General features: G+C 32.4%; 1 protein-coding gene across 3 annotated transcripts; it reads left to right on the forward strand.

Annotated features, from left to right (window-relative positions):
* The first annotated feature begins 2,709 nt into the window (after positions 1 to 2,709).
* On the forward strand, positions 2,710 to 13,264 carry LOC120351263 (sodium channel protein Nach-like). Of its 3 annotated transcripts, XM_039427840.1 has the most exons (8): positions 2,710 to 3,491; positions 3,833 to 3,986; positions 5,800 to 6,003; positions 7,857 to 8,040; positions 8,853 to 9,004; positions 10,674 to 10,812; positions 11,321 to 11,597; positions 12,883 to 13,264. In XM_039427840.1, exons 1-8 carry the CDS (start codon positions 3,452 to 3,454, stop codon positions 12,984 to 12,986), a joined length of 1,254 nt encoding a protein of 417 aa, XP_039283774.1. In that variant the 5' UTR covers positions 2,710 to 3,451; the 3' UTR covers positions 12,987 to 13,264. The 3 variants fall into 3 exon arrangements, with proteins under 3 accessions (XP_039283774.1, XP_039283775.1, XP_039283776.1); XM_039427841.1 differs by lacking the exon at positions 5,800 to 6,003 and having other exon boundaries at positions 12,883 to 13,261; XM_039427842.1 differs by lacking the exons at positions 10,674 to 10,812; positions 12,883 to 13,264 and having other exon boundaries at positions 11,321 to 11,459.
* The last annotated feature ends 2,039 nt before the right edge of the window (positions 13,265 to 15,303 follow it).

The raw sequence follows: 15,303 nt of genomic DNA on the forward strand, positions 1-15,303 counted from the left end.
GTCACACCATAGCCGGCTGCGTTCTCCACGCGTCTTATGGGATGGGATCAAGGCAACCTTCTATACACTACTAGCAGGAACCCGTGCTTCGCAAGGATCTATTTTCAAACTTGATAATCTGAAAACTTGACTTAATGAAGTTTTGAAGAATTGAAAATAGGCCTATAACCATCCTTGGTTAATTAAGAATCTAGCCCATATGCACAATTTCAAGTTAGTCCAGTAGTTCAGACGTGATGCGTCAAACAAAATTTTTCTATCCCGTACGTGTATAAGCCAACTCTTTATTTTATTATAGATATGGATAACGACTGCAAGAGATAGGAGTGTGGAACAGAATAGTTGTGAAACTATGATAGCGCCAGAAGTGTCTTAAACTCAATAGTAGGTACTACATGAACTTTTTGAAAGTGATTTGAGCAAAATAATGTTAATAATAATAAAGTTGTCAACCATATCATTATACCTCCATTTAGAAAGGCTTTTGTTTGAGCCGAATGAAATCTTCTATCTTCTATGTATAAAAAAATGAATGTCTGTTTGTGTGTTTGTTCCCTATGACTTGAAAAATACTTTGGCATAACGGCATGTAACCTTGAGAATATGTTGTGTGAATATTGGGGATGGTTTCTGACCAGAAATTTTAATAGAGTGGCTAATAATAATTATTTATTAATCCATTTTACAGACCTATGTTCTCGAAATTGTCGGCCTAGCGGCTACCGAGGAACGGAAAAATGATCATGATTCAAGATCATATTGAGATAATATGATTTAGCATCTGAAGTTACCAGCTGTAATAAACACGTCACCCTATGATAAATTGTGTAGGCTACTGTTATTATAACGATATTTTGGAGTTGAAGTGTAGTTGATTGGTATCAGCTGTAGATAATGGTTCATTAGCAGACAATACAAATAATAATTATCACTCCCCTATCATTGAGTAACCGGAAAATGTTGGAAAAAAATTATTCACCTCATCGAAGAGAGTTGTTCATATTGCATCCATTAATGGCAGAATAATTTACAATTTTTTCAATTTAGCTTAGCTTATATTCATCCTGAAATGGAAGATTATGTAATTCTGTGTGATTCATCGTACATCGCATATTTCATGAACCATCTATTGACAATCAACAACGATGAAAACATTGAATTCATCTCTGAAACACTGATTTATCCTATCTATTTTTTTAATTCAACACTTTACTGTTAGATATTACTACCAATTGATTGAGAAGAATATGTTTTGGGAATAATGAAGTGCATTACTAAGCACATAGGAAGTCCCTATTCAGATGTAAATAAAAATATTGATTGTCAGATAAATTTCATGATTCACCAAATAAAGTAAAGTGTGACATGAGATACATTCACTTTTTGGCGGTACGAAGTTTGCCAGGTAAGCTGGTTGCGAATAAAGCTTTAGTATTACTAGTCAACGCTGAAAAAATACAGGCTCTATCACCAGGAATACCTACTATACATTCTTTGAAGGACCAGTAAGCCATTAATTTTGAGTAGTTCAATCACTTCCATTATGGACACTGGATACAATATGAACAATCAATACGTATGAAATTTATTAGCTACAAAATAAAAAACTTCGATTGAAGTGACCCCGACTACGGGGTCACTTTAAACACTAGTACGATCTAACTCCTCTGGAGGTGGAAAACCGCCTTCTCTAGTTCAGTCCAGTAATACCACTCTCTATGTAACAGCACTGAGGAAAAAAAACACAGTATTAATTCTTGAAACATATTCTTCTTTTTCCAAACAATCCCTGTAGTAGCTCAGTAGTTTGGGCTGTGGTGTGATTTCAGTCTGTCGGGCTTAGCCTTTTATAGATATAGAGATTGAGGATGTTACCAGTCCCATATTATAATACTCTGTATTACCTTGATTAATTGTGAGGAAAATTCATTAACGGAATATAATTGAAGGAATATTGTTGAATAATTTGGTCAGGGCTTTAGATTTTCATGTGAAAATTGAAAATTAAAGCCGTTTTTGTAAATGTGCATTATCATTTCAGTAGCATAGTCTGACATCTCATTTTTTTCTTCTCTGCAAGCTTGGTCAGGCATAACCTACAGTACAATAACTACAATATGAAGAACTATTTAGATCAAATATAAGAAATTACTCACATCTCTCATCAACTCGTACTTTTTGTTCTCAAAATATTAACACAAAAATAGAAGATTATATTGAATGAACTCATGGCTAGTACTCAAGAATGTCTTTTTCTGGCCGTGCTAAAAATAAAATGTAGGTTTATTTTTGACATCTTGTTGTCTATTAAGAAATTTTTAATGTGATTTTTGTTTGCAATAAAATTTGAATTTGAAAAAAGTATTATCAACAAACTCCTAATCAAAGAAAATCTCTGTGCTCTGTTCTAATCGGAATGTATGAGACTCAATAATTATACAGCTGATAGAAGGAACAAACACGTGGCAAGCTTGCGCTTTCAATCCACAGAAAATTAAATTTGATCAGCTGATTGATAAGATTATTTTAAGCTTTCCAATGATTACAACATATGTTAGAATATCATGTGTCAATTATCTCAGTTTCATACGGCGTTCACCTTACCATGTTCATAACCTTACTTAATAGGATCCTTTTTCATCCTTTGAAACCCTTAGAGGCAAAATATCTCAAAATCCGTTCTTAGTGCGCGTCTAGCATGTTTGAAGAATATTTGTGCAGAGTTTTAAGCCTGTAGGCCAATTAGTTTGAGCTGTAGTGTGATTTTACATGAAAATTTTCAAAAAATGCCCTCTCCTGGACCCCTCTTCAAGATCTATGCTGTATAGTGTATAGATTATTGGCAATACATCTCCATATTTATTGAAATTCTTCGATGTAATTCAAATACGTACCGTACTCATTATCTCCAATAATTGTAAATGTAGCCTATTCAGTATTCATGCAAACAAAAGTACCGTACATAGATTTATCAATATCGATGCCTGGATCTAGGCCTATATGTACTGTATGGTCAGTTGGATAAGTGTTGCATCTCAGAATTAGGCTTCAATACGGTATACTATATAGGCCTACTCACCTGTAATCAGCAATGAAAATAATATTGAAGATTCCTATTTGGAAGAACTAGGCCTTTTGAATTATTGTTGGTCTTGGTCAATACAATAATAATATAATAGGGTCGCTATACCAAGAAAACACCATATTTTCAACAAAATTATAGAGCAATTTCTCAGTATAATGTTTCAAGCTTTTTGGAAAGTCACAACTGAATGAAGAGAGATGAATTGAACTTCTTAACTTGTTGCAACTACGGTACTCCAATCATGCGTGAAGTAGTGATTTTTGTCAGTATTTACCGGTACATGAATTTCAATTTATTGACCCAAAACACTAACTTTGTCAACACTTCTAGTCAATAACTTTAAACTCTCGATGGAAACCCTACATAATGCATCATATCCATAAAGTGGAAGGGTTTTATGAAATAGGTACGTACCCTTTGGAAATTGATGTATTGTTTTAAACTTTAATAGCAACACTATTATTGATGTAGGTATATTGTTACTTTAATAGCAACACTATTATTTTTGAATTTGAAAAAATAATAATGTAGAAATAATCATAGAAATACAATGTGGTGATATACGGTAGTTCTTAAAATTAATTATTTAATGGAATTTTGATGTCCTTATAATAAATTAAATAATACTATATCAAGCCGTAATCAAACTTCACCCGCAACCTATACTGTATATTTGCCACTAAGTGAGAATCAATTGCCATCAAAACCAATTATAGGCCTACTGCCTAATCTTTTTTTTTCTTTTAGAAGTAGGCTACTGTGAATTCACTGTACAACAGCAGCTATCTTTGGTGATGAAGATTTTTGGCGTTTTAAAAAAAGTTGCAATTGAGTTTTGCTCGGCAACATCTTTACATGGAATGCAATATACTGTTGAGCCTCGGAGAGCACTCATTGAAAGGTAACAGATCACCATTATATTATTCAAAACGTTTTTCTTCGTTATTTTCATGATGTCAAAGTCTATGTATAATCCATACCGTATTCATGATGCAATATTATTTCTTTTCTCTGAAGAGATGGCTGTAGGCTATATATCTCTGAGTGACAAAATATTGGTGTAATGTGCACCTCAGTTTTCAATATATTTTCTACTCACCAAAACCTGATATAAATAACAGTCTATTGCTAATAATATGGGCCTACTCATGATCATGAATCATGGAACTAAGCCAGCCAACAACTACCGTACCGGTACTAGGTAACTCATTTGGTCAGTCAGTGTCAACTCATCCATTTTGCAGAAAAATCTTCACCTACTGTATCTCTTCATTCTTTATTGACCGAAGTGAAGCTGAGGTCTTAGTTTCGACTCGATCGGATTTTTTCTGTTTGTTTGTACCGCAGTTACAGTCGCAGTTATTGTCCGATTTGGATGAAATTTGGTATGCAAGCTCTTTGAAACAAGGCGCAGAAACGTATGTGTAACGATTTCTGATAAGACCTCTGGTTTTTTGTAATTAAAAAAACCGTAGACTAACCTCTATCCAGAAAGGATGTGTCTTTGAAGATACAGCAATTCAAGTTCATACTTTAGCACCTGGTGGCTGAGTCGGTTAAACCGTGGCTTCTCACACTGTTTGACCGAGGTTCAAATTTCGTTCTCACCAAAGTTTTTTTGCAGATGATACTAATTGTTTTTATCTTATTCTAATAATATATCATTATAAAATAAATTATTATGATTAGATAGAATGATCAAATTGACTCATCTTATTATATTGTTTTACAAATTATTTAAAATAAATCTTTATTGTATTGGAGTCCAATGTACAGCAGTTGTAGAAAAAATTTGTATGTAAAGGTATAAAGGTAAAATCTGTATGTAAAGTTATAAAGGTTAATTTTTTTTTTCTATTTGTGTAGTTGAGAAGTTGATATTGCGGTAATTATTCATATTAAATGCAAAACATTAAAAAATTGTCAAAAAACCACAGATTCATTGATACTTAGAAAGACCGGTTTCGGTGATTACACCATTGTCAATCTCTGATAAACTCTGATAAAGACCGAAACTGGTCTTTCTAAGTATCAATGAATCTGTGGTTTTTTGACAATTTCTTAGTCCTTTTCATTTTAAAGGTGAAATTTGTATGTATTTGATATAAAGGTACCTCCTTGATAAGTTCAGTGTCCCTTCAAACAGTGTCTCTAGCACTTTCAATGGAGAAAATAATAGATGATATGGCTAAATCTTCACAATACACTTACCGTACTTATTGTACTGGCCCTTCTCATTGAATTGAAAGTTGTATTCATGAGCGAGGTCTACTGTTCGCAGAACTGCTACTAGTAATACTATAGGCTAAATGTTTCATTGTTGATAATATTTAATCAATTTTCAACTGATTTATTTCACATTGAAAAACTTTTCAGATAGTTTATTAGTTCCAGGAATAACAATTTTTTTCCAGTCATTTAAATAAAAGAAACGAATATTGATAAGTTTTTGTAAAAAACTGATCTTGCAATCCAACTTTCAGTAGTTCTAGGTCAAAAATATTTAAGTTATCCCAATTAGCCAAATTTATACTAGATTATGAAATTACATTTATGTATGCCTATAGAAAAATTTAGATATTGTGTAATTGTTATGAGAAATTCATTCTACTCTGATTCTGTATAATAGTGTGATATAAATTTTAGCTATATGGAGATGTCTATTATTGTTTAGGAGAGGCCTTTATATAGGTATAGTTTAGATTCTATTTCAGATTATTCTGGAAATTGGCTGTAGTTGCAGCATTAGTCGGTTCATTATTGAGTTTTCTTGCAATATACAATACGAAGTATTCTCAAGTTATCACCTCGCTTGTGACTACCAGCTATACTAACTTCCAATATGAACAGCTAACCTTGACTATCTGCAACAACAAGAAAGCATCAAAATCCTCTGTTGATCGTTTCTTCAAGATGATGTGAGTTAACAGTTATTAGATTTTCCATTGTGAGTCTGTTGACTATTTCATCACATATATGAACAGAGTGTATCAAGTTCATAAAACAAAATGGCGGCCGTTTAAAATGTTATTCCTTGAATAACAAAAAAAAAACACATTCAGTTTACAGAAAAAACTTTTTTTAGTAAATTTGATCACATAAATCGATTGACACATCATTTCTCAAAATTTAACGAGTTTTGGGTAAGATATGGTAGCTTTTGTGATAGGTGACAGCGTGGTAAAAATGCTAAGGTGACAAGAATGCGATGGACGGATAGACACCCATAGTCTGTCCAAACTGCCATGAGCCCTGAAAGATTAAGCCGACCCTCGCTCCCCCACGCGCAGGCACACACGTCCGGCCTACCTGCGTAATTGATATACTATGTATACTATGTAGTAAACAGGTAGACAGACCTTTACTCACACACACAAAAGAAAACTGCGCTTGTGTGTGTGAGTAGTAGGATGGTCGGCCTAATCCTTCAGAGCTCATGCCTGTTTGGACATAGTATAGTTGCGTAGACTTCCACCCGTCACCGATGAAAGTTTGCTGCAGTGCACGCACCAAGGCATGCTGCTGAAGTCTGCCTCAATAATGCAACAATCTCCATTTGCTTTGCATGCTGTTAGTAAGCGATTTTAGATTATTTCAAACAATAATAAATCGTCACATAATACTCTAAAGGTAGGTCACTATCACCAAAGCTGCCATATCTCTCTTAATATTCTTTCAATCTTGTAAAATGAGTTGTCAATTGATTTGTAATTGAATTTACTAAAAAAAGGTACTCTTGTATTTTTTCTTTTAAGATCATCCATTTTCACTGTTATTCAAGAAATACGATTTTAAACGACCGCCATTACATGTTTTATGAATTTGAAACAAATTTTGTAGCTCACTTTCCAGTTGTCATGAAACAACGACCCCCCGATGATGTTGCGAAGATTCATCTCCATGTCCAGTAATCGCCATACCTTAATTATTTTCTAGATTGGCCATGACTAAGCTATATTATTAATATAAAAACAAAATGGCGGCTTTGTGTGTGTGTGTGTGTTTACAGACAGTTAGAAAGTTATGTTTCGTACCCAGGAACAATACCCTTGAATATTGGTAGGACTTGGAACACTCGACTGTAGCCTGATTACTGAACTCAATATTATATTCATATCATTATTTAAAAAAATGTAACATCAATTTTCTTTCAATAGCCTCAGGACTTTCCTAATTCGGAAATCAAACAGGAATCTAAAGAATTAATAGACTATATAATTATGTCTCACTGGATACAAGACAATTTTTAATTCAGTATCCTTCATTCAATTAAATACAATGGAATAATCTAGGATTTACAATTGATTCCCTTTAGTAAGGAAAATCTTCTAGAATAGGATTTATTGATTTCCTTTAATATGATTAATAATAAACTTTGAAATTTTACCATTGTTGCATGTTGCATCGTACTATTCATTATAGTCCTTCATTCTGATTTAACAAATATGCTAAACAAGGATAGGAAATCAATATTAATCAAGTATACTATTAATTTTGAATCCAGTAAGCTTATCTTGAACTAATGAGGAATATTATGGGTATAATATTAGGTCCAAAAAGGTCATAATACAAGTATATTTTATTAAGGAATATTGCGCATTTATAATACCGTATAATATTATGTATAATATTATTTTGAGTGACATATTTTTTTCACTGCTGGTGTATATGTTGAACATGATTAGTAATTCCATTATCAATATGAATAATAAGAGCGGCAAAACTTACAGACTGAGAAACTTGTAATTTGCATGAACCAAAATTTTTGTAGGCCTTTTGATGATGAAGAGGAGAAATCTGAATTGGAACAATCGCTTCCAACATTCATAAATCATTTATACTTCAATAGTGTAAAGACGAGAAAGAGGTTGTCCGGCTCCGACATACACGTGGTAATGAAATGGACTGATTACCTTCAAAAACATGATTGGTCAATGAGCAGATTCCTGCTTTTTGTAAGTTGATAATGAGTTGATAATTGTGGCTACTGTAGGCTGATCACAATATATTTTTTGCTGTAGAATTTTATGTCGTACGTAGTGTTGCTTACCTAATATCTCCCCAATATCATTCCACTGTTCACAGATCAGTCTAAAATATAATTCTCTTTTTCTCTCTCCTCTGTAACTCATTTTATTTTTTAAATATGTTAACAACGGTTTCAATGGTAGTTAACTTTGGTAATTTCACTCTCCAGTATTTTCCAATTATTGCTTCCACAATGTCAGTGTGGAATTGGCCCACATCTTCCACATCTTACAAACTTGGGTGTGGCTGGCTGTGTAAGATTTTGTTCGAATATTATTTATTAGTCTATTTTTTCAAAATTTTATAATTATTCTACTACAAAGTGTTAGAAATTATCTAATTTTAATTCCAATATAAAAGAATACCAAATCTCTCGTACTGTATTCTATTGAAACAATTATTTATTTATTGATTTGCATCAATATAATGTATTATTAGGTATATCACATCTCTCCATTGAATTGTAGAAAATATACACCTGACACATACATTTTTCAGAAATAGCCTTGATGGAACACTTTTTTTAATTCGAAAGTAGTGAGTAGTGACGAAATTAGTATAGTTGCTCTTTAATTAATAGTGTCAGTGTGGAATCTACCTGGAACTCAAGAGCAACTGAACTCTTATTTATATTATCAAGTCACTTTCTACGCATAAACTCAGGATTTTTATGTGGGCATCATCTGTAGCGAAAATAAATGAATTTAATATAAATAATGTTATTTTTATTTTGTTTTAGCTCAGTCATAATTGTTCGGAGATGATAGTCGGGTGCAAAGTAGGTAGAAAAGAGGTCGACTGCTCAGATATTTCCAGAACGTCGAGGACTGGTGTTGGCTTCTGCTGTTCTGTTGATTATAATATACAGACTAAAGATACTTTATTACTGAAGTGAGTAGAAGCATAGAGAAAGGATAAGCGTAAGTTTATACTATTTGTTTGTCTCTGGTAGGAGTATTTCATCTCTCCTTTTTTGTCGAAATTATTTTTTTCCCAATTTTGCACTTTAACTTTGGCATTTTTCCAAGAGTTATTTCCATCCTTCGATTGGTTTTGGATGTGATAAGTATAAGATACTTTTACATAAAAGTACTGATGATTAAAAAACTATTCCGCTAAAGTTTATAATGCATTACTATTCTTTATTTTTGTATCTATCTCATAATTGGAATAATATTTGCATTTAGTTTTCATGAGCATTTTAGTATTCATCCCTACTATACAAAAATGTATATCAAAATGACTTTGGATTTTCAGTACAAAATGATAGGGATATTTTTATGTTGTTTGACGCATTATTACATCTGCTAGATTTCTAGTACAATAAGATAGGGATATTTTATGTTGCTTGACGCATTATTATATCTTCTACTAAACTGATTAACTTTAAATTGATTTTGAATCAAGTTTCATGATTTACTGAGTATGGTTATAGGACTATTTTCATTTTTTCAATCTTATTTACCATTTGCATTAATTAAAACGAATCAACTAAATTAGCCAGGCATAGGTGAAAAGCCCTATATTGGAATTAATTTCATCATAACACCCAGTGCACTGATGACGCAGTGTCAATAGGTACTCGAAGTTAGTAGACAGTTTAATAACGTTGGTTTCAACAAACTAACGTTCGTGACTCTGATAGGTACTGAAGGTCTCGGGTTCGATTCCAGCCGGAGTCAATACTTTTTTGCTACGGCGAATTTTCAACTTCAGTAAAAATTATTCATGTAGTTTTGTGAAGTTTACCCATTGCAGAGCAAAAGGGTTACATCTGCTCGTTCAATATAGTATTCATTATTTTCCATAGATTGATACAAATTATAGTAGTGAATACCTATACTGCTAAAGAATAGACCTAGCCTATTATTTCCAGCAGCTCCATCATTGTATTTGCGAACATGAAGAACATGTATAAGCCTAGAATATTATGTTATACTGTATAACATAATACAATAATTCCTTAGAATTTTCGTATTTTGAAGTGTAGAAATCGAGTTTTAGAATCCCAATCCAAAAAGAGCAGGCTTCATGTGTAATATTGTTGAGTTCTTCCAACGAATTTCTACTCCTTGAATATAATTCGAAAGAAAGAGGTTAGGTTATATTAATATCCTATTATTTCTCTTTTCTCTATCATATATTAAACCAGCTACGGTACGGTACTATAAAATTATTATAGTTACTATAAATTAGTCTATTTTATTGTACTTTTGTATTCACTTTTTTAACTTCCACTTACTATTAAATAATCATTATTTACTACACCCCCCCCCCCTAGTGTAAACTTTATCATGATTATATGGAATATTTTCAGATTGTGATTTGGTGTTGAAATTGAAATATGGACATAACCTATGTATAATATTTAGACAATTTAAAACTAAATTAGGAAATTGAAGAAGTTTTGGGCAATAGCCTGTTTTTTCTTTATTTCCGATCATTGTATTGTTTGTGTTAACCAAGTAAATAAACCTATACATATCTTTCTATGATTGATATGACCATTCATCAAAACAATGGAAAAGGCAGGAAATCACCAAATCTCTTTCTTTTTCAGGCATATTCCTCAAAACACTCAAGATACCAACAAATTAGCATCAGAAAAATATAAATTATTACTTGATGACTTCTCTCTAATACTGAACCTTTCATCACAAGATTCCATATACCATATATTTTATGCAGACAGTGCAACCGTGAGTCATAAATACATGAAAATATTCAACCCAAAATCATGAATATGGCGCTTATTTGCTTGTACAAAAGTCTGTTTGATTTTCATCTGTGGAGATTAGCGGCCTAAGCTAACGCCTAAGTTCTAATTGGAGAAGTTTTCCGTTACTCTGATTGGGGGGTTCGTGTCATTCAACCATCATTTAAATACCGTTAAAATCCAACAAACTTTTGTGTAACCAGGCCCTAGAGTAATAATCAAGTCAAACATTGTCAAGCTGTAATGTTTCAATAATTTCTATTTTACGAAATTATTAATTTGTTTCTCTTCTTGATTCTTGGAACAATTCTACTTCAATAAATTATTTAATAGCTTTGTATTTATTTATAATATTTATATACTCCTAGCTTATATAAAACACTGATCCAAATGAATTTTAATACGTCGATTAACGTTGGATTAATATCAATTGAAGAATTATCATATGGTAATCAACACCACAAATCATGCAATAATCTTTGAATTTGCAGATTTTTCTACATACTCCAATGGAATATCCTTGCCTTCACACTGTAAGAGGATACTTATCAGGTGGAGCAGAAACATATTTCTCATTCAAATCGACTGCTATGTTGGACTCACCTGGACTTGGGGATGTGGACCCACTTATAAGACAGTGTTACATGGAAGATGAGATACAATTGAAATATTTCGATCATTATTCATTGACTAATTGTATTATGGAGTATTATATGGAATTTTTGATTACTAAATGCAACTGTGTGATGCCTAATGTACCTTATGAAGGTACGTCACCGCAAGCCTATTAATATTAATTAATTGATGTTTATACAGTTTAATGTTTGTTCAAGAGTAATACCATAGAGAAAATATAGCATGAAGAGATATCACACGTAAATGATATAAGGTGTTTATGTTTCAAATTTCACTGTTATGTCAAGCCGACTATTGTTAATTACTGTCGATTATTACTGTTTTGGCCGTGTGAGAGTGTATATACGAACGGCACAGAGTATGAGACACTATAACATCAGCTTCACATATAATATTGACCGAGCAAAGTGGGGCTAAGATTCAAGTCGACGGTTTTGCATTTCTCTTCTTAGGCAATAGATTTTCATGAAATTCAATAGGTATGTTCCTTTTTGAATATTGCGCGACTGTGAAAATAAGATTCTATTTTTGGGTGTATTCCCCTCCTCACACCACTAAATTTGAAATTCGTAAAGAATCCTGTTTGGAATTAATTGTTCTTTCACTTTATGTGTGTACCTGTTCAGAATTGATTGTTCTTTCACGTTATGTGTGTTATTTTATCATTACTACAAAAATGTCTAAGCGTTGTGAAGGGTAGAAGTGGTAGGTTTGCATAATTTTGAAAAACCCTTAAAAAATACCTCTTTTTGAAAATTAGTAGCTCCGGAACCAAGAATGATACAGTTCTGCACGACCACTCAATTTATTGGAAATTTTATTATATTTTATTTTGTAGAGAATGATTTTTTTCCAAAAACTCGAAATTTCGAGATTAAATGGAAAAATTAAAAAAAGTCTGAAATTTTGGGGATGAAGCCGCCCTCTGGCGTGTCAGCGAATTTCAGATTCGAATTTAGCACCCCAAAATGCATAAAGAACCGTCGAGAAAGATTCTTTCGGGGCTGTTTCCTGAAAAACGACCATTTGACTGGACTATAATATTATTATTGGAATGTTGGAGTCAGAGAACAGAAACTAATTGACTAACATGAAAATTGCAAGTGACATCATTAGTGTGTTTACATTTTGCAAGCACCTTATCACTAATTGTCTGACGCCGTCATAATATATTACAGGCCAGTCAAATGTACCGGCAATTTATTCATCAATATTATTGAAATCTATATATTGACTCATTTCATATTTCACATATTATAACACAACATGACAGATATAGAAGACTCACTCATCCGCCTAATAATAGATCACCGGGTAGAAAGTCTCAATATCTTTTTTCAAAATTATCATTATTTTCAAAATTATTTTAAATTGTCAAATTGTGATACATTATATCAATTCTTTTTTTCTTTTATAGGGATCTACAAAGAATGCACTATCTTCAATTACCTCTGTGTCGATCTCCATATGTGTAAGTTTCAAAGTTCATGTCATCATTTCTTTCCTCAACATATACCGTAGACCAGATATTTTTTATAGAATCTATCTGGTCTAAGACCGTAACCATTTGATCTGAACTATCAGTTTAGATACTAGTTTCATTTTATAGTTACTAATCAATTTATCCTTGGAATTTTCATACTTACATGCCTTAGAAATCTATGCGCTTCTCTATTCGTTCATTATAATTCAGTGTTAATATCGGGGACTGAGCTTCGCTCTGGAGTACAAAAGCATACAAAATTGATTACGAAAGAAGAAATTATAATAATATTCATAGTTCATACAGAAATGTTCTATCTAATCACAGTGAATTGAGATTGATTCCCAGAGGAATACAAAAATTCCCCTCACAAAGGCCCAGTTGCACAAAAGCCGGTTAAATTTAATCCTGATTAATTTCACGAGAACCAAATCAGAGAAGGGGACCATTTCAAAAAGATGGTTCTACTGTAATTAATCAGGAATAAAAGTAACCCGGCTTTTTTGCAACCGGCACTAAGTACCTGATTGAATTATTACAAAAGTTCAACAGCTGAGTCATAATTTTGACACAGTCCCACACACATGAACTCGCTCACCCACTTCCATCATCAACAGACGACGAAATAATTATTATCAGCTGTTTTGCTAAGGATGAATAATAAATTTTCTTTCTAATGTTCTCAAGCGGGTTTTCCCAGGGATGAGACCTAGTGCAATCAAATTTTTATATTAAAAACCTACTATGTTTTGAATTTTGTGAGAATCGTTAGAGCCGTTTTCGAGATCTGGTGAGATACAAACATATAAACAGAAATTGCTCATTTAATGGTATAGGATGAATAAATGTTTTTTCTTGTATAGAATATTGAATCAGCCCCACCTGCCCATACGGCAACTGCTTGGAAATCTACCTATAAAACACTTCATGATTATGTTTACTTCCCAGTTCAGGAAATTTTTGATGCTGAATGATTCTCACCCTGCTGTATAAATTCATTTTTCCTTGCCGTACCAAACTCCAGTAGCCTAGCTGGTCATCATTGAGCTATATATATATATATATATATATATATATATATATATATATATATATATATTGTGATGAATCTTTTGGATAAGTCTCATGGAAGGAGAGAATTAGCTAGGAAAATTGTAATTACCCTTATAGAATGAAAGATCTGCCAAACGAATAGTTAGCAACCCAGCGATAAGGCTTCCTTATCAACAGCTGAGTATAAGATAAGAGTACCGTTCTGTATCACACATTTTTTCCAGAGAATTATTTAATAAAATTATAATTATTTTGCAAATTGAGTACAAGTCATTTATGAATTGTTCATTGAACTTTTGGAGGTTACACTGTTGTTTACAATTGATCAGATGTTTTTGTAGCAGCTCAGACACAGCTGACTGACTCAATATATTATAAAATTTCATGCCAGGTTTTCATGCAAGCTATAATATTATTTCTAAAATTAAGAACTATTGATAAAGGACCAAGAATTTCAAATAGAAAAATAAAATGTATGTATTATACTTGTAGTTGATTAACTATCCTCTGCTGCCAGATCCATGACCCGAGCAATTTTAAAAACTTTTATAATTTATTTTCACTATTTTTCAAAAAACTGTTAAATTTAGCAATTATAAACTCTGTTGAATCACGCATGATATCATGCAAGCACAAAAAATTTTCTAATTATTTTATTAATGATAAACTATTCTCAATCTGTAATTCAAGCTTCACATCTGCACTGTCAAACTACATATTTTATTATATTATATTTCCACTTTATCAATTCGTCTTCTGAGTTCGATTATTTCTTAAGCCTGTCAATTATTGTGTCCGACACGTTCTATATTATCAAGAACCGATCAAGTATGATCATTGAAATAATTGAATCAACCTGGATATTGGAACAGATTTAAGTGGATGTAGTGTGTGGGGTCAGATCGAGATTATCTATTCTCTGTCCTTACCCGCTCATATATCAGCTTTTATCTGTTACCAACTTCGACTTAGGAGCGAATTCGTCGACTGTATAGCAGATGCAGCTGGAGATCATATAATTTCCTACAATAGAGCATAAAGCCCGATAAGACTCTGTTCTCGAAATATATTCCAAACGATCTCTGGTCCTTAGTACCCTATTTTAATCCTTCGGAACTTATTAGAGACACAGTCCCGTAAATTATCTACATCAGGATTTTTGCTCCACCTGTATGATTTTGTATGCTGTTCCATCACAGGTAATAGTTTTAAGATATCCGTATTCAGTTTTTAGCAACCACTACACTACTTAAAAAAATTTTATCATTATACAATCTGTCATAAGAAGAATCGAGGGTGAGC

Source organism: Nilaparvata lugens, chromosome 5 (genome assembly GCF_014356525.2).
Source record: "Nilaparvata lugens isolate BPH chromosome 5, ASM1435652v1, whole genome shotgun sequence".
Taxonomy (NCBI): domain Eukaryota; kingdom Metazoa; phylum Arthropoda; class Insecta; order Hemiptera; family Delphacidae; genus Nilaparvata; species Nilaparvata lugens.